At 44.2% G+C, this 24720-nt stretch overlaps 1 protein-coding gene across 13 annotated transcripts in view; it reads left to right on the top strand.

Moving 5' to 3' along the window:
- LOC139540708 (receptor-type tyrosine-protein phosphatase S-like) overlaps nucleotides 1-24720 on the top strand; it is a 271577-nt gene that overhangs the window by 240907 nt on the left and 5950 nt on the right. For all 13 annotated transcript variants that reach the window (XM_071344598.1, XM_071344590.1, XM_071344589.1 and 10 more), the window contains 7 exons: nucleotides 17-171; nucleotides 2742-3027; nucleotides 9512-9690; nucleotides 9967-10093; nucleotides 10338-10463; nucleotides 14623-14777; nucleotides 24164-24299. In XM_071344598.1, the coding sequence (XP_071200699.1) occupies nucleotides 17-171; nucleotides 2742-3027; nucleotides 9512-9690; nucleotides 9967-10093; nucleotides 10338-10463; nucleotides 14623-14777; nucleotides 24164-24299 (1164 nt within the window). The remainder of the gene's footprint in view (nucleotides 1-16; nucleotides 172-2741; nucleotides 3028-9511; nucleotides 9691-9966; nucleotides 10094-10337; nucleotides 10464-14622; nucleotides 14778-24163; nucleotides 24300-24720) is intronic.

The raw sequence follows: 24720 nt of genomic DNA, 5'->3' as shown, positions 1-24720 counted from the left end.
TCTTCTGCCCCTCCAGAATGGTTCCAGTGAGAAGCGGGAGGTCCGTCAGTTCCAGTTCACGGCGTGGCCTGACCACGGGGTCCCTGAGTACCCCACCCCCTTCCTGGCCTTCCTACGCAGAGTCAAGACATGTAACCCCCCTGACGCAGGCCCCATCATCGCCCACTGCAGGTTGGTACACACACACACACACAAACACACACATGAACACACTACACAGCTACAGATAGTGGACAGATTTCACAGCAGGGTATATAGTATATGAAAATAATACTTCTGGATGGCCACACACTGTTTGGTGCAGGTTTTTGTTTCACCCCATTCAACGACTTAGTCAGTTGTACAACTGAATGCATTCAAGTGAAATGTGTCTTCCGCATTTAACCCCTCTGAATCAGAGAGTTGCGGGGGGCTGCCTTAATCAACATCCACGTCATGGGCGCCCGGGGAACAGTGGGTTAACTGCCTTGCTCAGGGGCAGAACGACCGGTTTTGACCTTGTCAGCTCGGAGATTCGATCCAGCTTTCGGACTCAACTAGGATGAGATTCAACTAGGTTAACTAGACTCCATAAGGATTCAACTAGGTTAACTAGACTCCATAAGGATTCAACTAGGTTAACTAGACTCCATAAGGATTCAACTAGGTTAACTAGACTCCATAAGGATTCAACTAGGTTAACTAGACTCCATAAGGATTCAACTAGGTTAACTAGACTCCATAAGGATTCAACTAGGTTAACTAGACTCCATAAGGGTTCAACTAGGTTAACTAGACTCCATAAGGATTCAACTAGGTTAACTAGACTCCATAAGGATTCAACTAGGTTAACTGGACTCCATAAGGATTCAACTAGGTTAACAAGACTCCATAAGGATTCAACTAGGTTAACTCGACTCCATAAGGATTCAACTAGGTTAACTCGACTCCATAAGGATTCAACTAGGTTAACTAGACTCCATAAGGATTCAACTGGGTTAACTAGACTCCATAAGGATTCAACTAGGTTAACTAGACTCCATAAGGATTCAACTAGGTTAACTAGACTCCATAAGGATTCAACTAGGTTAACAAGACTCCATAAGGATTCAACTAGGTTAACTCGACTCCATAAGGATTCAACTAGGTTAACTCGACTCCATAAGGATTCAACTAGGTTAACTAGACTCCATAAGGATTCAACTAGGTTAACAAGACTCCATAAGGATTCAACTAGGTTAACAAGACTCCATAAGGATTCAACTAGGTTAACTCGACTCCATAAGGATTCAACTAGGTTAACTAGACTCCATAAGGATTCAACTAGGTTAACTAGACTCCATAAGGATTCAACTAGGTTAACTCGACTCCATAAGGATTCAACTAGGTTAACAAGACTCCATAAGGATTCAACTAGGTTAACTAGACTCCATAAGGATTCAACTAGGTTAACAAGACTCCATAAGGATTCAACTAGGTTAACAAGACTCCATAAGGATTCAACTAGGTTAACTCGACTCCATAAGGATTCAACTAGGTTAACTAGACTCCATAAGGATTCAACTAGGTTAACTCGACTCCATAAGGATTCAACTAGGTTAACTAGACTCCATAAGGATTCAACTAGGTTAACTCGACTCCATAAGGATTCAACTAGGTTCGTTGAACGACGTGTGTTACTGCAGAGCCCGTGTCAAGGTCTCCTCACTTTCTTCCAATGAACTACGGACCCAGCACTTGAAAGCAACAGTTCCTTATTCCTCAGAGTACAGAGGCCAAGTCGTAACCCTCGATATTCCATCGACGTCCGTAGACGGCTGATACGAAGTGCACCGTTAGGATTCCGTCCATACTTACAGTATCTTTGTTCACACACAGCATGGCAGTAGATCAATCATTCATATTTATTGGAAAGATATCCTCACTCACTATATGCATGCTCTGAATTCAATGTACGAAGTAGTTTACTGCCATGGCAACAAACAAGGGTTCAACCAGGCGAGTTGTCGCTGGGAACCTGTACAGTTGCCCTCCCAAGTCAGGAGGTGTGACAACCACTGTTCAACAGCGTGAGCAATACACTTTACAATAGACACGATACACATCAGTGTGTGTGTGTGTGCGTGCGTGCGTGCGTGCGTGCGTTTGTACGGTTCAGTGCGTAGATCCAGTCATGCAGTGCTGGTATAACGGTAGTAGTGGTGAGTAAAGTGAAAGTCGTAGCTCTCTAGTGTGTTAACACTAGACTGCAGGGCTCTGAGTCACTCACACACAAACACACACACACACAGACACACACTCACACAGACAGTCGCTCCTTATTAACTATGTCTCTCCTTCACGTCCTCTTTCCCCCCCCAATCTCTTCCTCTCTTTGTTCTGCGTCTTTCTCCTGGTCCGCCCTCTCTCTCCCAACCCTCTGTTTGTTCTTCTATCATCCCTCTCTTCTTCACCACCTCCCTCCTTGGCCCCTTGCATCCCGCCATCCTTCGCATTTCAAAATCCTATTCAAACCCACTCGTATTAGTGCCTGCAGAATGACCGCTGCGATGTGAATGTACTAGCATGACTGGATCAAGCAGACGTTGTCAAAGCGGGGAACGACAGACGAGAAGTCTCAATCGCTCACATCTCTCATCTGTGATGAAATTGTATCTGTTCGGTCTGACGTGATTTTTCGAGAACAATCTCTAATGTTCTCTCTCTCCCCCTCTCCCCACTCTCCTCTCTTGCTCCCCCCCCCCCCCTCCCTCCTCTCCCAGTGCGGGCGTCGGAAGGACGGGCTGCTTCATCGTGATCGACGCCATGCTGGAGCGCATCAAGCACGAGAAGACGGTGGACATCTACGGCCACGTGACGCTGATGCGCTCGCAGCGGAACTACATGGTGCAGACGGAGGACCAGTACAGCTTCATCCACGACGCGCTGCTGGAGGCGGTGGCGTGCGGCAACACGGAGGTGGCGGCCAGGAGCCTGTACTCGTACATCCAGAAGCTGGCCCAGGTGGAGACGGGCGAGCACGTCACCGGCATGGAGCTGGAGTTTAAGGTAGGGGGTGTAGATAGGGTATAGGGGAGCTGGGGGTGGGGAGGCTGGGGAAGGTACGGAATGGAGGACGTTTGTTTGGTAGAGTGGTGCGGAGCCTGAGTTTAAGGTAAGGGGTGTAGATAGGGTATGGGGGAACTGGGGGTGGGGAGGCTGGGGAAGGTACGAAATGGAGGATGTTTGTTTGGTAGAGTGGTGCGGAGCCGGAGTTTAAGGTAGGCCATAGACATGTAGGTACAAAAGACATGTGGGGAAAGGCACAAAATTGAGGTTTATTTAGGTTTTAGGCCTACTAATACGAAACCATCAATTATGTGGAGGAGCAACATTTCGTTTTTATCTTCAGTTGCTCTCAGTGCTCTGTCACATCCATGATATCTTTGAGCCAAGAGGTAAAACACTAACGTTTAAATTGAAATGGCCTTGGAAACATTTGAAAATATATATTGACTTGTATATATTTCATAACGGCGCATTAAAATGGGCATGTCGATATCTCACCCAATTCATGGAGGTACAAATGTTTATAGAGAGTTTATTATACCTCATTCATGTGAGCCTTAACCTCAAACATTCAGCCACTGTTTGCTCACACCACTCAATAGCTTTGCCTTTTAAAAAAGCTAGGAATTGAACAGTTAAGCTCTCTGCTCTTTGTCTTCGGTGTGAATCCATTTCTCAAGGATATCAAATAATATTCTCCAGATAGAGCAGCTTTGTGATCAGTGTATAGACTCCAAATGAAGGATTATTCTGAAAAGGCATAAAGCGATGAATTTAAACTTAAACTTAAATAACTGCTGCGGTGAGAACCCGTTATCCGAACGCGGAAGTGCATGGAATGTGGCCAAACACTAAGCGAGAGACCGATGATCCAATACTATCCGAACTTTGTTGTTCCCCGTTTGCACAACGATACACTTGACCTTGAATTACACATGTACATGCCGATATCTCGCCTCAGAATCATTTGTAATATTCCCAATGCCATTTATCATCTCGCCGCTCGAAGAAACAATAATGATGACGGTTTCATCCAAGACATTTGCTACAGTGTACCACGATATAATCTCGAACAACTACAGCCCCGTCTGTAATAGCGATAACGGTACTGAGAGGTATGCAGTCGCGTCGGATAAATAGCGGCGGGCAGCGGTGGTCGTAGCGCGAGAGCGTTAGTGAGAAGGTGTCATTTAATAGTTCATGTTGACGCATGGCGAGGCGAAACGGCGAGGGCAAGCAGGAGGGTCCTCTCACTAATGAACAGAGAGACGTTACTGCGTCTTAGAAAGGAGTTGCTGCGACAGTTAGTCAGCGTTTCCCAAACTCGGTCCTTGGGACCCCAAGGGGTGCACGTAGGGCTGTTACGGTGACCATATTACCGCCACATAGGCGGTCACGAGTCATGACCCGCGGTCAAATTCCACGTGACCGTTTAGTCACGGTAACTTGGCTTCTCCAAGCTCCGATGCTGCTGATGGTCATTAGTAGCCTACCAAACTGTGCTCAGCACTCTATTGTCCATCTAATCATTCTGGCATCAATGCAAATGTAATCGAAAATCAAACACTTCATGAGAGCTCATGAGCACATGGTGCGCAACATTTCCATGCAATGAGGGAGATAACAGAGTTTTGATGGCCTCTATTAAAAAGAGGAGGGTTCCATCAGCTTTCTATAGGCTAGGCCTACAATATTTATTTCTCAACTTCCCTAATATTAAGCACATTGCTTATCTTTACAAAGGGAGTATAGCCTACCTGGCTGGCATGAAAATGAACCATGGGAAAAGCGTCCTCCATTCCTTATTTAAGTGCATAGATGACATGTATTTTTTCTCCTTCCCCTGTTTCGAGACAGTTGCATGATAATGGTCCATTCCTAAATCAAAACAAATGTCACATATTATTTAGTATACAGTGCATTCAGAAAGTATTCAGACCCCTTGAATTGTTCCACATTTTGTTACATTACGGCCTTATTCTAAAACGGATAAAATTGTTTTTTTCCCTCGTCAATCTACACATAATACCCCATAATGCCAAAGCAAAAAAACTTTTTAATTTTATTTGTGAAAATATGACCTATATTTGTGAAATATGACATTTACATAAGTATTCAGACTCTTTACTCAGTACTTTGTTGAAAAACCTTTCGCAGCGATTACAGCCTCAAGTCTTCTTGGGTATGATGGTAAAAGCTTGGCACACCTGTATTTGGGGAGTTTCTCCAATTCTTCTCTGCAGATCCTATCAAGCTCTGTTCAGGTCTCTCCAGAGATGTTCGATCGTGTTCAAGTCCGGGCTCTGGCTGGGCCACTCAAGGACATTCAGAGACTTGTCCCAAAGCCACTCCTGCGTTGTCTTGGCTGTGTGCTTAGAGTCGTTGTCCTGTTGTAAGGTGAACCATCACCCCAGTCTGAGGTCCTGAGCACTCTGGGGCAGGTTTTCATCAAGGATCTCTGTGCTCCGTTAATCTTTCCCGAGATCCTGACTAATCTCCCAGTCCCTGCCGCTGAAAAACATCCCTACAGCATGATGCCAGGTTTCTTCCAGACGTGACGTTTGGCATTCAGGCCAAAGAGTTCAATCTTGGTTTCATCAGACCAGAGAATCTTATTTCTCATAGTCTGACAGTCCTTTAGGCACCTTTTGGCAAACTCCAAGCAGGCTGTCATGTGCCTTTTACTAAGGAGTAGCTTCTGACTGGCTACTCTACGGACAATTCCTTTGACCTCATGGTTTGGTTTTTGCTCTGACATGCACTGTCAACTGTGGGACCTTATATAGACAGGTGTGTGCTTTTCTAAATCATGTCCAATCAATTGAATTTAGCACAGGTGGATTCCAATCAAGCTGTAACATTTCAAGGGTGATCAATGGAAAGCTCAATTTCAAGTCTCATAGCAAAGGGTCTGTATATTTATGTAAATAAGGAATTTATGTTTAAAAAATATTTTAATAAATTTGCAAAAACAATGTAAACCTTTATTTGCTTTGTCATTATGTGGTATTGTGTGTAGATTGATTAGAGGGGGGAAATGATTTAATCAATTTTAGAATAAGGCTGTAACGTAACAAAATGGGGGAAAAGTCAAGGGGTCTGAACACTTTCTGAATGCACTGTACGTAAAGACAAGATTAAATTACGAATAGTCTGATGGCTGACCATATTAGCCTATCACTTGTGAATGATGCTCAGCTTGTGTGCTGTTAAGGCAAGAAACATCGCATACCTTTTTTTGCGACTTTTTCAAATCGTATTCGCACGCCCGATGTAGCCTAGCCATAGGCCTATATGTTTTGAGACGTTTTCTATCTCAACTAAAGTGGCCAAATAACTTCTTAAAATTAAGCACATTAATCCGCTTTACAACGGGTGTAGAGCATAACTGGCATACATAAGCAGCGTGTTTCAAGTTTGGGGAAGATCATTTTTATCATAAAAATCCACCATTAGCATTACTTGCATAATGGCATTTGCGGTCACTTTTGAGATGGTGTTTTCCCGCTATTTCCATGTGTGCATTGCTGCGCTTATAATGTGAAGAAATAGCCTAATAGTTGATCAACATTTTAAGCTAAAAGTTCTGATCTGTTGCGTCAGCCTCATTGCTTTTAAAATGTTTTTTTGATGTTTGTGGTTGTATTAATCTGGGATCTATCGCAACTCACAACTGTCCCAGACTAAATTGGGAATATTTATTTCTCGCACAGAATATAATAGGTCAAATTTTGTACTATGGGGGGGATAGTATATTGACATATGCTTGTGATTTTTCCGTTCGTTAGGCCTACTCATCTTGTTGACTGACGAAAAGTAAATGTAGACAGTTCTTCCAACATCTTCAATATGCGCCTCGGAATTCAATAAGGACTGGCGCAGTTGCGTCCCCGATGTGTCTGTCTTCACTTGTAGCCTGTGAGAAAGACCCGATCACATGATGGAGAGCCATGTTTACTTGTAGCCATGTGAGATAACCCGTTTACATGACGGGCGTTGGCTAATAAGAATTGAGATATCTGAGAGAGCCATGTGAGTGAGAGGTGCTTCAGAGCATGCTGCCGGGAGAAGGGATTTCTAGTTATTATATTCAGCCCAAGGGCACAACTGGCCGCAAAAGGCATGGATTTTTTAGGGTGCATTTACAGCTACACAAAGGCTGTGCCGCAAATCGTTTGGAGAAAATATCCTTTCTATTTTATTTTCAGCTATGTTCAATTGTATTCTTCGTAAAATATTATCAAACTATGCCACGAAATTCTAAGCAAATCTTGTCTGCTAAATTAACTTGTGTAGACCACAGCCATATGGCATAGCCAGATCAGGGCCTAACATAAGGACAACTCAGAGTATGCTATTCTGTTCTTCTGAAATAGGCTCTATTAAATGCAGATGTTCCAAAGGTCTGCATCAGTGGCATATAGGTTATGCATGGAGCCAGGAGATGCTAAATGTGTTTATGTTAAATAACGGTCAATTACCCTGAGACCGGCTGTTATTTGCTTGACAATTTTCATGGCCGCCAAAGTCTTAGAGGCTCGTTTAGTTTTTTCCCCTAGAACTGCACAGCTGATTAAAATAATCAACTTGATGATTACTTGATTATTTGAATCAGATGTGTAGTGCTAGGGCAAAAACCAAAACGTGCACCCCTTGGGGTCCCTGGGACAGAGTTTGGGAAACCCTGGTCTATAGGCTTGAGATCAGTGCAGTCGTCCATAGCAGTATTTATGTCTTTGTTTACTTACGACTGCCAGTGCGCACACCAGACCTAGGTTCAAATAGTATTTATTTTCTTTCAAACGACACTTCAGCTATGCTTGATCAAGCTTGCCTGGCCCAATGCAACCAATGGAATAGTCCCAAAAAAATGCAAATCCCGCCCATCCTGCTTAGCATTATGGTATTTGTAGGCTACATGACAGAGAACATAAGTACAGTATCATCCAGAACTCCCGGTGGAAAGGGGAAACTAAGGTTGTTTCTTTGACTAGAGGTTACCTAGGTGCGTCTCTGCCCTTAGGGAGGAAGGGAAACAAGGACGGGTTGCCAGATTGGTTGGTTTTCCAATCCACACTCTCCCCCCGGAGTTTGGTGTAGTAACAGATCTGGGCGCCTTGCCAGCCAGTCTCATTCCAGTTGCCTCTGTTAAAGGGGGATCAAAGGGAAGAAAGGAGAGAGGGAAGAGAGGATGGGATGTGGACAGGGGGGTTGACCCAAATCCAAGTGGCAATGACAGTCTGGGCTTTTGGCACCGAAAGAGAGATAGAGAGAGAAGAGGGGGGTGAGGGAGAAAGAGAGGGGGAGAGGGAGAGAGAAACAATTACATTGGGGGAATGAGTGAGAGACATTTTAGGGAGGGAGGAAGGAGTAGCGAGAGTTAGGCCGAGAGAAAGATTGAGAAGGGATAGAGAGAGGCTGTCAGAAAAAGTATAGCTTACACACAGCAGACATCAAGGTCAAAGGAGTGAATAGGGAGAAGAGGGGGGTGGGGGGTGAGGTGTGTGTGAGGGATGATATTGTCAGACAGACTGACCCACAAACTGCCGTGATGGTCCCTTTGATGGTCATTTGTCAGTACAGGTCCCAATTTGGATCATGACACTGTGTGTGTGCACGGGCCTGCTCGAATGCATTCTGTGTGACTGTGTGCTCGACTGTGTGCAGAGCATATACCAGACTCCCATTATCAAAGACTTAAGTGACCCACTTTTTGCAGATGGGTTTACTGCCTCATAGAAACACACCTCTCCAGTTTCTGTTTGATGCTAGCTTGTTACAGTAGCACAGAGCAGTGCTTCAAGTCGTACTATTTTACCTCATAGCACCTCACGCAAGACTGCATGTTGCAAAGTACACAGGGATGTGAAAAGGAAATGGGGAGTAGATTAAAGAGTGTGTTCTTTGATTGCTCCATCCAGCCATACATTATGAAATCATTCATCAAATAGATGTGTCTGCATTTTTAAGGTGCTTCAGCCATCGTCTCTGGCTCAGCTCTGTCTTGCTCAGATAAGATCTCACAGTTCTTTATTACTCTGTAGTCTTCCATCTCTCGCTCTCCTTCTCTCTCTACCACTTTCTATCCTTTTGACTCTCGTTCCATGTGACATTCATTCCTATCTCCCCTACCCCTCCCTCTCCCTCTCTCCTCCCTTCCCTCTCTTCTCTCCCCTCTTCCCCCTACCCCTCTCCATGTCCCTCTCCCTCTCTCCTCCCTTCCCTCTCTTCTCTCCCCTCTTCCCCCTACCCCTCTCCCTCCCTCTCCATGTCCCTCTCCCTCCCTCTCCATGTCCCTATCCCTCTCCCTCTCTCCTCCCTTCCCTCTCTTCTCTCCCCTCTTCCCCCTACCCCTCTCCCTCCCTCTCCATGTCCCTCTCCCTCTCTCCCTCCTTCCCTCTCTTCTCACCCATCTTCCCTCATCCCTCCACCGCTCCCTCTCGCCATCCCTCCGTCCAATCCTCCAACTCCTCCTCCTCTACAGCGCCTGGCCAATTCCAAGGCCCACACGTCCAGATTCATCAGTGCCAACCTGCCCTGCAACAAGTTCAAGAACCGTCTGGTGAACATCATGCCCTACGAGACCACTCGCGTCTGCCTGCAGCCCATCAGGGGCCTTGAGGGCTCCGACTACATCAACGCCAGCTTCATCGACGGATACAGGTAGGTGGAATGGGTGTGGGGGTGGGGAAGAGAGAGAAAGTCGGAGGGGTGTGTGTGTGTGTGTGTGTGTGTGTGTGTGTGTGTGTGTGTGTGTGTGTGTGTGTGTGTGTGTGTGTGTGTGTGTGTGTGTGTGTGTGTGTGTGTGTGTGTGTGTGTGTGTGTGTGTGTGTGTTTGTGTGTGTGTGTGTTTGCGTGCATGCAACTATGACTGTCTCTCTGTCTGTCTGACTCACCACACTACATGTCTGACCTGAGTGTGTGTGTGTGTGTTGCCAGGCAACAGAAGGCTTACATCGCCACGCAGGGCCCGTTGGCAGAGACCACAGAAGACTTCTGGAGGATGCTGTGGGAGAACAACTCTACCATCGTAGTCATGCTCACCAAACTCCGAGAGATGGGCAGGGTAGGAGACACTTGATCTCTTTCACTCACTCACTCACTCACAGACACACAGACCCACTCAAGCATTCTTCTCTCTGTCCATCATTCAGTTATCCTCTGTAGTGCAGTCTGTACTACTACCCCAATGACAAACGGAGCACATGCCTAACCTGCACTGACTGTAGTCTATGTATTCGCGTTCATCTCAAAGATCTATTTATCTTATGCCCCCTCACATGTGTGTGTGTCTCTCTCTGTGTTCACAGGAGAAGTGCCATCAGTACTGGCCAGCTGAGCGTTCGGCCAGGTACCAGTACTTTGTGGTGGACCCCATGGCCGAGTACAACATGCCCCAGTACATCCTCCGAGAGTTCAAAGTCACCGACGCCAGGGTAAGTGTGTGTTTGTGTGTGTGTGTGTGTGTCCATGCGTGTGTCCTTTTCTTAGAGATGACACATTCTGTTTCTATTCATGCCTCCCTCCCATTGATTCTGTGTCTAGAAACGCTACTGTCCTATACACTGAGTGTACGAAACATTAAGAACACCTGCTCTTTCCATGACATAGACCGACCAGGTGAATCCAGGTGAAAGCTATGATGTCACTTGTTCATATCCACTTCAATCAGTGTAGATGATGGGGAGGAGACAGGTTAAAGAAGGATTTTTAAGCCTTGAGACAATTGAGGCAAGGATGGTGTATGTGCACCGGTCAGAGGGTGAATGGGCAAGACACAAGTAGTTTCAACAGTTTCCCGTGTGTATCAAGAATGGTCCACCACCCAAAGGACATCCAGCCAACTTGACACAACTGTGGGAAGCATTGGCGTCAACATGGGCCAGCATCCCGAATGCTTTCGACACCTTGTAAAGTCCATGCCCCGACGAATTGAGACTGTCCTAATCAGTCTGCATGCCTAGTGTATGTTCCACTCAACCTTTCGCCTGTATCATCAGCGAGGCTTGAGAAAGCAAACTGATTGAGGCCATTTTCCTCCGTCACATGACAATACAGTGCTGATAGGGTATGTGTCAAGAGTATGCTCGTATGATTGCTCCTTATACCACCTTTAAAGGGGCAATCTGTAGTTCAAACAACAACAAAGTGGCCACTCCGCCACTGTTTTGGTAAACACCTGAGGGATTGGGTTGGAGAGGATCCCAGATTGCCCCTATTAATGACAATATTTAAACCCAGAGAGAGTTTTGACCTGATGAAGGAGCGTACAGTGCCTTTTTGTCCTTTTCATATATGGGTGCCATTCGCCCATTTTAAGGAAAGTGCATGAGACCACAACCATTTCTATGATAATATGATTGTCCGTGGTCTGTTTAAGCACTAAGGCTCATTCTACAGTACAGGCTACCATTTTGTGTCCAATGTAGCAGTAACTGTACTGCAGAACACTAGCCCACCTGGGACTGGCGGACATGTTGGATTGCTGCTTGAGCCAGCATGGCGGCTAGTTAGGAGCACTCATGTTGGTCTGGGGGAAAAAAACACTTTACACACTGGCCTAGCACTCAGCCCCCTGCAACTCCCACTGGGCAGATTAGACATAAATGCTGCTTAAGCTGGTGCTCTAGGTACCACACACACAAACTATACCTTCCCCTACCACACACACACACACACACACACACACACACACACACACACACACACTAAGGAGTGCCTGGGAAAGGTGGACTGGAGCGGCAGCTGCAGCGGTGATTCTAGGCTGTGTTAATTGTGATTGAATCATCAAAGCGGCCCACTCCAGTAATCAGGTTGGGCCGCACGCGTAAGGTCTCCCTCAGAAATGAAAGGGACCTCTAATCAGAGATGACTGGAGGAAGAGAGGGAGACGGACGAGGAAAGGAGCGAGAGAGGTGGGCGGGTGGGAGAGAGGAGGAGGGAATGGGAGGTGGTTGGTGTGCCTGTGTGGAAAGGGTCGGGTTGTGTGTGTGTGCGTGCGCGTGCGCATGCAATAGCAGAGACTCCACACTTCAGTTGTCTCTGCTAGCGAGGCAGTCACGTATTTAATCACACAATTTGACACAGTGCGCAGACCCTAAGGTTGTGTGTTAAATGTATTTATTTAGATTTGTCTCTGCGCGCTTCATTAATTGTGTTGTTGTTGGTTTTTCTCCTCCTTCGCTTTTAATCCGTGCGGGGAGGCAAAACGTTTTCAAACGAGGTTTAAAGGGGGAAAACAAAGGTAAAGAAAGGCGACAGAATGGTGAGCGAGAGATAAGAGAAAACAGTGGCTTGTGACAGTCAAATGAAAGACACTTTTTACACTGATGAGTCTGAAGAATAGTCGTCAAGGAAATGAGACAAGGCTAGGGACTAGGGAGTGTTTTGGAGAGTATTAGGATTTCTTATCCTTTTGCTTGGGACTCCATGTATACTGGACAAAAATATAAATGCAACATGCAACAATTTCAAAGGTTTGACTGTGTTACAGTTCATATAAGGAGGTCAGTCAATTGAAATAAATTAATTAGGCCCTAGTCTATGGATTTCACATGACTGGGAATACAGATATGCATCTGTTGGTCACAGATACAGTACCTTCAAAAAAAAGGTAGGGTCGTGGATCATAAAACCAGTCAGTATCTGGTGTGACCACCACTTGCCTCATGCAGCCCGACACATCTCCTTCGCATAGAGTTGACCAGGCTGCTGATTTATGGCCTGTGGAATGTTCTCTTCAATGGCTGTACGAAGTTGCTGGAAATTGGCGGGAACTGGAACACGCTGCCGTAAATGGCGATCCAGACCATCCCAAACATTCCCAATGGGTGACATCTCTGGTGATTATGCAGGCCATGAAAGAACTGGGACATTTTCAAATTCCGGGAATTGTGTAGAGCCTTGCGACATGGGGCTGTGCATTATCATGCTGAAACATGAGGTGATGGCGGAGAATGAATGGCATGTCAATGGGCCTCAGGATCTCGTCACGGTATCTCTGTGCGTTCAAATTGCCATCACTAAAATGCAATTGTGTTCGTTGTCTATAGCTTATGCCTTCCCATTCCATAACCCCAGCGCCACCATGGGGCACTCTGTTCACAATGTTGACAACAGTAAACCGCTCGCCCACACAAACCCATACACATGGTCTGTGGTTGTGAGGCTGTTTGGACCTACTGCCAAATTGACAAAACTGCACATTTTAGAGTGGCCTTTTATTGTCCCCAGCACAAGGTGCACCTGTGTAATGATCATGCTGTTTCATCAGCTTTTTGATATGCAACATATCTTGGCAAAGGAAAAATGCTCATTAACATGGATGTAAACTAATTTGTCCACAAAATTGAAATAAATAAGCTTTTTGTGCATATGGAACATTTTGGGAATCTTTCATTTCAGCTCATGAAACATGGGACCAACACTTTACATATTGCGTTTATATTTTTGTTCAGTGTAGTACGGCTAGGTTCCAATTAAACATACAGCCAGCCTCCTCTCCTTTCCTCTTTTCCATGTCTCCTTTCCTGACAATGGACCTGAAATCACTTGATAGGTATAAGCGGCATAGTGGAACCCTATCAACACTGTTCAATGATCAGTGGTCATCAAGGAAGAAGACAAGGCTAAGGACTAGGGAGTGTTTGAGGAGTATAAGGACGTAGCCTTTGGTATCGTATCCTCAGCCTCAGTTGCCAAATTCAAATTCAGAGACCGTTTCCTTTCTCTTCCAGTCGACTACTGAGATTAAGACACCACCATAATTGACTACTCTTCGGGCAGAGATTCAAATAAAGCAATTTTCTCGATTGGTATAAGTCCAGTCCGCACCGATGTGGGTGGCCACACCAAATTGGTCTTCCTCCCTTCCTGGTTGCATGTGGTTTTTTGCATGTCAGGTCCCTCCATCCATCAGTCCTCCATCCAGGATTACCCCGTTTAACACAATGTTTAGAAGAGGACGCTTGTCACGCCAAATGCCCTATTGATTTCCTCTAACCGGGACTTATTCCACCGAAGAAATGACAAGCTAAAATGAAAGAGAGGCAGAGAGAGAGAGGGGGCAGGGAGGGAGGGAGAGGGAGAAAGTGAAAGAAAGGAAAGGAAAGACTGTTGGAGAGGGAGAGAAAGGGAGAAAATAGTTTGAGAGAAAAAGAGAACTGATAGACTGTCAGATGGACGTCAGGGGAGACAGGTCATTGTGGTGTTGTATGAGGGTGAAGTTGAACTGGACCAGTTCTTGTTATTGAGCGGTCTACTAGACACAGATAGGGACAGCGTTGGGACTTGGCGGTTCGCTGACCCCAGATCAAGTTTCTCTCTGGGGTGTGTAGTGAAACAGTTATTGTTTCTGTTCCTGAATCCGTTTGTTTGCTTGGTATGTGGTCATCATCGTGGACAATGAGAGAGTCTGTGACACAGAGGACGTAAAGTGAAGGATCTTGTTTTTTTACTGACCCAATCCCTTCTCTCCCCTTACATCCTCCTCTCTTTCCCGTTTTCTCAATCCTCCTCTTTCTCCTTCACTCCATCCCTCTCTTCCTTATCTCTCTTACCCTTTCCATCCATTCTTCTTCTCTTTCCCTTTCTCAGGATGGGCAGTCCAGGACAGTGCGGCAGTTCCAGTTCACTGATTGGCCGGAGCAGGGGGTGCCCAAGTCAGGGGAGGGCTTCATAGACTTCATAGGCCAGGTGCACAAAACTAAGGAGCAGTTCGGCCAGGACGGACCCATCTCTGTCCACTGCAGGTAAGAGCCCTGTGTGTGTTTGTGTCTGCGTGTGTCTGCGTGTGTCTCCATGCGCACATGGGCCTGCGTGTAGGTGTGAGACGTGTCAGCGGTGTTCTTTATAATTCAGACCAACACCATTATTTGTACCTAACAATGTCAGCATATAACACAGTATCCTGGGTCTGTAGGTGTGTGGGTGTCTGACTCCCAGGCTGATACCTTGTGTTGTTAAGGGGATTAAGACTAACCAGCCTCCCGTGGTGCTAGTCTTAATGTCCTCCACAGACCAGATGCATGTTTCTCTCTCTCTCTTTCTCTCTCTCTCTCTCTCTCACTCTCATTCTTTATAAATCTCTCTCTCACTCTCTATCAATCTCTCTCTTTCTCTCGCTCTCTCTCGCTCTCCTTACTGCCACTGCAGTGGGCTGCCATTACAACGCCTAAGGCTCAGCTCATTCATAATTGATCACACGGAGCGGCAGCCTGGCATTTGTAAATGGGAGGCACATGAAATAATTCGGCCATTTTTATTTTACGATTCCCCGTGTGATACATTTTTATCACATTGTGTTTTCTTTCTTCCAAGGTAACCTTTGTCATTAATTTGGCAAGCATATTCCAAAATATTTGTGTGACTACCACCTCTGGGGTACCACTGAAATGTGTTACTTAGTATGTTTATGGTTAAGAAAAGAATTCCCTGCACGCTGCTAACTTGCAAAGTTTCATCATTGTATTGAAACAACATGTTGGTTGAAAATAAAAAAAACTCCCTCTTTGCATCGTTTTTCCTTCGCAAAGCCACCAAACACTAGCCTGGTCCCAGATCTGTTTGTACTGTTTAGCCAACTCCTGTGGTTGCATAAACAGATCTAGGACCAGGCTAACATGAGATCTACCTATACACTAGATCTACGTACCTATATGGACATCATTATTGTGTCACCAGACGTTCACCACCATACTCCCATGGGGAAAATATGATATCACCGCCAGACATTGCATATACCCTTTAAGAGAGAGGGCTGTGTCTTAGGACCTGCAATAAAGCTGAGTTATCCTCTCTTGATGAAAGGATTTAGCCCAGCAGCCTGGTAGAGGAGGCACAGCTAATGCAGCGGCTCAGGAAGGCGAGGGCTCAGTGGTTACGTGCCAAATGGCACCCTATTCTCTATATAGTGAACTTCTTTTGACCAGAGCCCTATGGTGCCATTCAGGACGCATACAGTGAGAGCATTGTCTTCACCTGGCATTTTGAGCACAGGCCCGGGAGTGTTATTGCAGTACTACTCCAACACCTCGGAAATCGTCTCAGTTCTGACCCAATGCATGCTGGGAAGTAGGAACGAGTCAGGGATGCCCCCTCCCACCGTTGCTCTTCTCGGAAAGCTCCGGAAGCCCAACACTGAGAACTGGGCTCAGCTACTGTCTGTCTGCCTGGAGTGTCTGTCTGTCTGGACTGTGTAGGTTCCCTCCTTTGTTATCCTATTGTCCTCTCGATTTTCACGTCACTTCCTGTTGAACGCAGAAGAGCTTGGCTTTGTTTGTTTGGAAAGTTTGTTGTTTGAAAGTGTATTGGAAAGTTCTTGGTAGCTAGCTAGCTTCTTAGTTTGGATCCTGCAATGCAGTTGGCGTCAGTTGCTGGGACTGCTTGTCTCTTTCCAGTGATTATGCCGACCAAGGACGGGTCTGAGGAGCTATTATCAAGCTGCATATCAAGCTAGCTGTATATCAGGCTAGCAGTTAGCCATTGTGGCTGGGACCTCGGATTGTCCCGGGTTTGGGCTGTCTAGATCCCTACAGTTTATTGTTTTCAATCTTCCCCGTGACCTGTGACCTGGAACTGCGAGGAGTAACAGCGTAACCTACGCTGTTAGCTACCATGACAAAGGCCAAAGCCGGCTGGAGTACCGTTGAGGACAGTGGTGTCTCTCTATCACACGTGAAGGATCTTTTAAACAAACAAAAAGAGACCTACAAGCAGTTGTTACAACAACAAGAAATAGCTTCAAGTGTTTTGTCCAAATACTTGTCGATTCTACTAATAAAAGAATGGACGACCTGACCAGAGAGGTCCAGGACTTGAAGAACAGTTTGCAGTTCTCCCAGGGTCAGCTCGATGAGTTGAATCAGGAGAAAGGCAAGATGACAGCAATATGTAAGTCATTGAGAGAGGACATCAGTTCTGTGTGTGAACCCATGTGAACCCACGTCAACAATCAAGGCGGAACAACATGGTTGTGGACGGAATTGCAGAATCTCCACATGAGACCTGTACGGAGTCTGAGGACAAAGTGAGGGAAATGGATCTCCGAGAAATTGAAGATTAACCACAGGAAGATTGAGGTGGAGCGCACCCACAGCACTGGAAAACCCACCACCGGCCCAGGTGACAGACCCAGGCCAATAGTGGTCAAGTTCCTGAGGTTCAAGGACAAGGTAGCTGTTCTGGAAAGAGCCAAGAACTTGAGAGGAACTTATATCTTCCTCAACGAGGACTATTCTGAAGCTGTGCCCCAGAAGAGGAAGGAACTGATCCCAGCCATGAAAGCTGCCTGAGTGCGTGGGGACATTGCTTACATCCGCTATGACAGGCTCATTGTCCACCCTCCCTCCCAGAAGCCTGGAAGGGATTAGAGAGCCAAGCCTATGGTTTTGTAGCTTTAACCCCGCTGCACACACACACACACACACACACACACACACACACACACACACACACACACACACACACACACACACACACACACACACACACACACACACACCTATTGATTAATTCACTGCTGAATGTATATTTTTTCTCTTGCTTTGTTTGCTCTTTTCAGTATTATGTCTCTCTGATAAGCTACCGAGGAAAGGGCTGAAAATAGCAGATATTAATATATGGAGCCTTAGAAATAAGGTTCATGAAATCAATAACTTGCTAACATCAGATAACATTCATATATTAGCCATTTCTGAGACTTAGATAATTATTTTGATGATACAGCAGTAGCAAAACAAGGATATAACATATATATAGAGGAGACAGAAATGCTTATGGGCGAGGTGTTGCTGTATATATTCAGAGCCATATCCCTGTAATGCTTAGAGAGGATCTCATGTCAAGTGTTTTTGAAGTGTTGTGGTTGCAGGTTCACTTGGCACATCTAAAGCCTTTTCTTTTGGGGTGTTGCTATAGGCCACCAAGTGCTAACAGTCAGTATCGAAATAATGTGTGTGAAATGCTTGATAGTGTACAGTATGTGATAAGAACAGAGAGGTCTACTTTCTTGGGGACCTGAATCTTGACTGGTTTTCATCAAGCTGTGCCTGTAATCTGGTTTAGGTTATTAATCAACCTACCAGGGTGTTTACAAACACTACAGGAACTAGATCATCCACATGTATTGATCACATTTTTACTAATACTGTAGAACTTTGTTCTAAAGCTGTATCCGTACCCATTGGATGCAGTGATCATAATATAGTGGCTATATCCAGGAAAGCCAAAGTTCCAACAGCTGGGCCTAAAATAGTGTATAAGAGAGCGTACAACATATTTTGCATGTGACTCTTATGTGGATGATGTTAAAAATATTTGTTGGTCTGATGTGATTAATGAGGAGCATCCAGACGCTGCACTTGATGAATTTATGAATTTGCTTCTTCCAATTATTGATAAACATAAACCAGTTAAGAAACTGACTGTTAGAACTGTTAAGGCTCCATGGATTGATGAGGAAATGAAAAACTGTATGGTTGAAAGAGATGGTGCAAAAGGAGTGGCTAATAATTCTGGCTGCACATCTGACTGGCTTACTTACTGCAAATTGAGAAATGATGTGACTAAACTCAACAAAAAGAAGAAGAAACTGTATTATGAAGCCAAGATCAATTGTATACAACTTTGGAGTACTTTAAATGAAATCATGGGCAGAAAGACAATTTCAACTCCATCTTTCATTGAATCAGATGGCTTATTCATCACAAAACCATTTGATGTTGCCAATTATTTTAATGATTATTTCATTGGCAAAGTGGGCAAACTTAGGCAGGAAATGCCAACAACGAACAGGGAGCAATTGTATTCATGCATAGAAAATAACAAATAATGATGACAAATAAAGAAAAGCATTGCAAGTTTGAATTTTGTAAAGTTAGTGTGGGAGAGTTGGGAAAATGATTGTAATCGATCAATAATGACAAACCTCCTGGCATTGACAGCTTAGATGGAAACCTACTGAGGATGGTAGCTGACTCTATAGCCACTCCTATCTGTCATATTTTTAATCTGAGCCTAGAGGAAAGTCTTTGTCCTCAGGCCTGGAGGGAAGCCAAAGTAACTCTACTACCCAAGAGTGGTAAAGCGGCCTTTACTGGTTCTAACAGCAGACCTATAAGCTTGCTGCCAGCTCTTAGCGAACTGTTGGGAAAAATTGTGTTTGACCAAATACAATGCTATTTCTCTGTAAACAAATTAACAACTTACTTTCAGCATGCTTATAGAGAAAGGCACTCAACATGTACTGCACTGACACAAATTACTTATGATTGGTTGAAAGAAATTGATAATAAGAAGATTGTGTGAGGTGTACTGTTAGATTTCAGTGCACCCTTTGATATTATTGACCTGTTCTTGAAAAAACTTGTGTTATGGCTTTTCAACCTCTGCCATATTGTGGATTCAGAGCTATATATCTAATATAACTCAAAGGGTTTTCTTTAATGGAATCTTCCCTTATGTCAAACATGTAAAGTGTGGTGTACCGCAGGGCAGCTCTCTAGGCCCTCTGCCTTGCATTTTCCCCTTCACTTTACTCAATCTTCCAAATCAGTAGAACCCAGAGAGTGTTCTTCGGTGGAAGCTTCTCTAACATCAGATATGTACAGTGCAGTGTCCCTCAGGGCAGTTGCCTTGGACCATTACTCTTCTCTATTTTTTACAAGTGATTTGCCCTTACACAAAGCTATAATTACTATGTATGCGGACGATTTCACACTCAACACGTCAGCACCCAAAGCCAGTGAGCTCACTGAAAGTTCGCTGAGATTTACAGTCAGTATCCGAATAGGTGATTAACCTCTCTGGGATATGTGGGACGCTTGTAGAGCGCCAAATTTTAAAAAATGATATAAAATCAAACTTTCATTAAATCACACATATAAGATACCAAATTATAGCTACACTCGTTGTGAATCCAGCCAACATGTCAGATTTCAAAAGGGCTTTTCGGCGAAAGCATAAGATGTTATTATCTGATGATAGCACAACAGTAAACAAAGAGAGTGTAGCATATTTCAACCCTGCAGGCGCAACACAAAACGCAGAAATAAAATATAAATCATGCCTTACCTTTGACGAATTTATTTTGTTGGCACTCCAATATGTCCCATAAACATCACAAATGGTCCTTTTGTTCGATTAATTCCGTCCATATATGTCCAAAATGTCAATTTATTTGGCGCGTTTGATCCAGAAAAAAACAGCTTCCAATTTGCGCAACGTCACTACAAAATATCTAAAAAATTACCTCTAAACTTTGCCAAAACATTTCAAACTACTTTTGTAATACAACTTAAGGTATTTGTAAACGTTAATAATCGATCAAATTGAAGACGGGTCTATCTGTTTTCAATACAGGAGGACAACAAACTAACGATACTTTTCTAGTCTTGCGCAACTCTCAAACAGTACACATAACGTTACACTGATTCCAGATGGCCGTTCTTCTTCATTGCACAAAGGAATAACCTCAACCTATTTCCAAAGACTGGTGACATCCAGTGGAAGCGGTAGGAACTGCAAACAGGTTGATTAGAAATCTAGTATCCCAATGAAAACTCATTGAACAGATGGTGACCTCAACAACAAAAAATAATCTGAATGGTTAGTCCTCGGGGTTTTGCCTGCTACATAAGTTCTGTGATACTCACAGACATGATTCAAACAGTTTTAGAAACTTCAGAGTGTTTTCTATCCAAATCTACTTAATAATATGCATATCTTATATTCTGGGGATGAGTAGAAGGAAGTTGAAATTGGGCACGCTATTTATCCAAAAGTGAAAATGCTGCCCCCTATCATAGAGAAGTTAATAATAAACTGGTCTTAAATATGTCTAAGAACTAAAAGCATTTCATTTGGTTGAGCACATTCTCTATGACCTAAACCTCAGCTGGAGTTGTGTATAAAGGGTGTGACCATTGAGCAAGTTGAGGAAGCCGGATGGTCAATTATCATGGGCACGTCATATTGCTAAAGTTGTTGTGAAGGAAAGGGAAAGGGGGATACCTAGTCAGTTGCACAACTGAATGCATTCAACTGAAATGTGTCTTCCGCATTTAACCCAACCCCTTAGCGTTTTTTGACACAAAAATCAACTGTACTAGTTGTTCAGGTTCTGGTCTTGTCCCGTCTTGATTCCTGTCTGGTAATATGGTCAAGTGCAGCAAAGAAAGACGTAGCAAAGTTGCAGCTGGCTCAAAACAGAACAGCGCACCTTGCCCTTAACTGCAGACACAGAACTAACATCAACAACATCTATCCTGGTTGTGGATTGACGAGAGAATAACTGCTTCTCTTCGAGTTTTAACGAGAAATATTACTGTGATGAAAATTCCACATTGTCTGCATAATCAAATAACATTCAGGTCATACATTACCCAAGAAGACAGGCCACCAAGGGTTTCTTCACAGTCCCCAGGTCCCCAGAGCCATGATTACATGGAACTTCCTTCCATCTCCACTTACTCAAGCAAACAGCAAAATGACCTTTAAAAAAAAAATGATTAAACAACATCTCATGGTACGGCGGGGACTTTGAGGGGACACATACACAAACACATGCACACACAGACACACTAACACACACGTTATGTACAGTATTTAGTTGTATTGTTTGTATTATTATGTTTTTTTTTTTTTTTTTACTTGTCATGTTTTAGGTTTTTTGTGAACCCCAGGAAGAATAACTGCTGCCTCTGCAAAAGCGAATGGGGATCCAAATAAACAATCAAACAAACAACTCTCTCTCTCCCTCTCTCTTTCTCTCTATTCTACTGCCTCCCCAATTCCTATCTAATAGAGCCACACGCTTTTTGTCATTAATTGCCTGATTACTTTCTGTGAATGGGAGTGTAAATCCTCTCATTCAATGCTGCTTTCCACGGCGGTTAGATTTGGAAGTCTATCTATTTAAAAGGGTTTGATGGAGTTTAAGAGCCATATGACAAGCTGTGACTAGCTCCCTAGGATGAGCTTTCTCCACACTCCAGGAGAGGATGGGGTTGGTGTGTAGGAATGGAGGGGGGGGGGGGGGGGTTGAAAGGACAGAAGGGGGTAGACTTTGTGGTGGCATAGTGTCCACAGTTGAGTTTTTTTGGAGGGGGAGGTTTTGTCGCTGGTGTCTTGTTCGGTCAATCTACTGTCAGAAGTTTTCGAGGTAGAAAATGGTCAAAGTTATCTTTGGTAAAAAAAAAAACATTGTAACCTTTCAGAAACTGTCATGGGAGAGAGAAAGAGAGAAAAATTAATCTGTTGTCAAATCAATTATTGTTCCATTGGTGAAGTGGAAGTCATTTCACACCAAAGTAGCTTACGGAGACAGCCCTCAAGTATTTCAGGATCAGAGTTAAGACTCGCCCTATTTCTGGGGACTGTTGCAGGGAAAGGTTTGCAATGGGGGCTTAATGATGCAAAGTGTGTGTGTGTGTGTGTGTGCGTGCTTGCTTGCGTGCGTGCTCATATGTGGGTGCGTGTCCGTGTGTGTGTGCGCGCATTTGTTTGTTATTGTGTACATACAGTTGAAGTCGGAAGTTTACATACACCTTAGCCAAATACATTTAAACTCAGTTTTTCTCAATTCCTGACATTTAATCCTAGTGAAAATCCCTGTCTGTTAGTCCCTGTCAGTTAGGATCACCACTTTATTTTAAGAATGTGAAATGTCAGAATAATAGTAGAGAGAATGATTTATTTCAGCTTTTCTTTCATCACATTCCCAGTGGGTCAGAAGTTTATACACTCAATTAGTATTTGGTAGCATTGCCTTTAAAATGTATAACTTGGGTCAAGTGTTTCGGGTAGTCTTCCACAAGCTTCCCACAATAAGTTGGGTGAATTTTGGCCCATTCCTCCTTGACAGAGCTGGTGTAACTGAGTCAGGTTTGTAGACCTCCTTGCTCCCACACGCTTTTTCAGTTCTGCCCACAAATTTTCTATGGGATTGAGGTCAGGGCTTTGTGATGGCCACTCCAATACCTTGACTTTGTTGTCCTTAAGCCATTTTTCCACAACTTTGGAAGTATGCTTAGGGTCGTTGTCCATTTGGAAGACCCATTTGTGAAATAATCTGTCTGTAAACAATTTTGGGAAAAATGACTTGTGTTATGCACAAGTAGGTCCTAACCGACTTGCCAAAACTATAGTCTGTTAACAAGAAATTTGTGGAGTGGTTGAAAACGAGTTAATGACTCCAACCTAATTGTATGTAAACTTCTGACTTCAACTGTACGTGCGACCATGTATGCATTGCGTGTGTGCGTGCGTGTGTGCATGCTCATACGCGGGTGTGTGTGTGTGTGTGCACGAATGCTTTCGAGATTGTGTACGTGCATGTGTGTGTGTGTTCATGTCGTGTTGTGTGGGCGGGCATCAAAGTGGAATGTGTACGTTCCTCACATCAAGATTATCTCTCACATGATCATTTTAAAGCCAGGCGTTAAACTGTCTAGCGACGGCAGATGATGACTGGTATCCAGGGACAGGAGAAAGAACATATAATGAACCAAATGGACACATATAATAGCTGTTACTAGAACTTGATTTCCCTAGACCCATATTTAGGGCTGGTTTCCTGGACACAGATTCATAAATCTAGCCCTAGACTAAGAATAATGTTCAATGGAGATTCTCCATTCATTCATACTTTTTAAGTCTAGGATTTCGGCTTCATTTTAAAGCCGAAGTTGCTGCATAGTTTTATGTTTTTTACATATTAATGAATGATAAATGCCGATTGATTCTTGAAGAATATAACTTATACATGCCTCATGAGCTTAGTTAAACGTTCTACGTCAGAATCCAAAATATACGCTTGTTTTACTCCAATGTTTATAAGTAATGTAAATGTAAACTAGCCTCAAAACATGGTTCAACCTACAATTTTAATATCATGGGATGGTCAGTCCTTGCATCCATGGCTCTCTCTATGAATTTGAGAGTGGTTACATCTCTCCGGGCCCATCCCTCAGCTTTTTACCAAAACAGAGGCGGGGTGGATGCTTTGGTATTGTTTCAATAAAGGACTCTAGCTTTAAACCAGCCAATACACTTTAGACAACTTAAATAATGTACACAAGGTAGAGCTCTTGGTGTAATAGTTGGACTTCATCTGTTGTGCGTGTTGTTGTTTTTCCAGTGCGGGAGTTGGCCGGACCGGTGTTTTCATCACGCTCAGCATCGTGCTGGAGAGGATGCGCTACGAGGGCGTGGTGGACATCTTCCAAACGGTCAAGATGCTGCGGACACAGAGGCCGGCCATGGTGCAGACAGAGGTGAGAGGTCACTCTAGACCACGTGTGTGAAACTCAAGGCCCTAGGGTGAGCCTATTCAATCTGACCTGTGGGTGGTTTTGAGTATTTTTTTAAAAACGATCTCAATCGACATTTAAATGACTAAAAGCAAAATTGAAACGGTGTCGAAGTGATAATGGACCGAGAGTTATAGTCTCCTCACTCTGGCCAGCTTGCTAACAGTTATCAAAATGAAAGCAAGACAGTCAGGGAGCATCGAAAAATTCCAAAAGTGATAGAAAGAGAACAATTTTTTGCTAATTTTGACGGCATGAATTTTAATACATTTTAAGTGCAACCTCCGGACCTCGGGGAAGACCAAATGCAGGCCGCAGGAAAAAGAGTTTGACGTCTCTGCTCTAGACCCACAGGCCTTTGTGGATGTTGTGGTCCTTGTGTTTT

The sequence above is a fragment of the Salvelinus alpinus genome, chromosome 16, assembly GCF_045679555.1.
Source record: "Salvelinus alpinus chromosome 16, SLU_Salpinus.1, whole genome shotgun sequence".
In the NCBI taxonomy this organism is placed as follows: Eukaryota; Metazoa; Chordata; class Actinopteri; order Salmoniformes; family Salmonidae; genus Salvelinus; species Salvelinus alpinus.
This window is presented reverse-complemented; position numbering and strand designations above follow the sequence as displayed.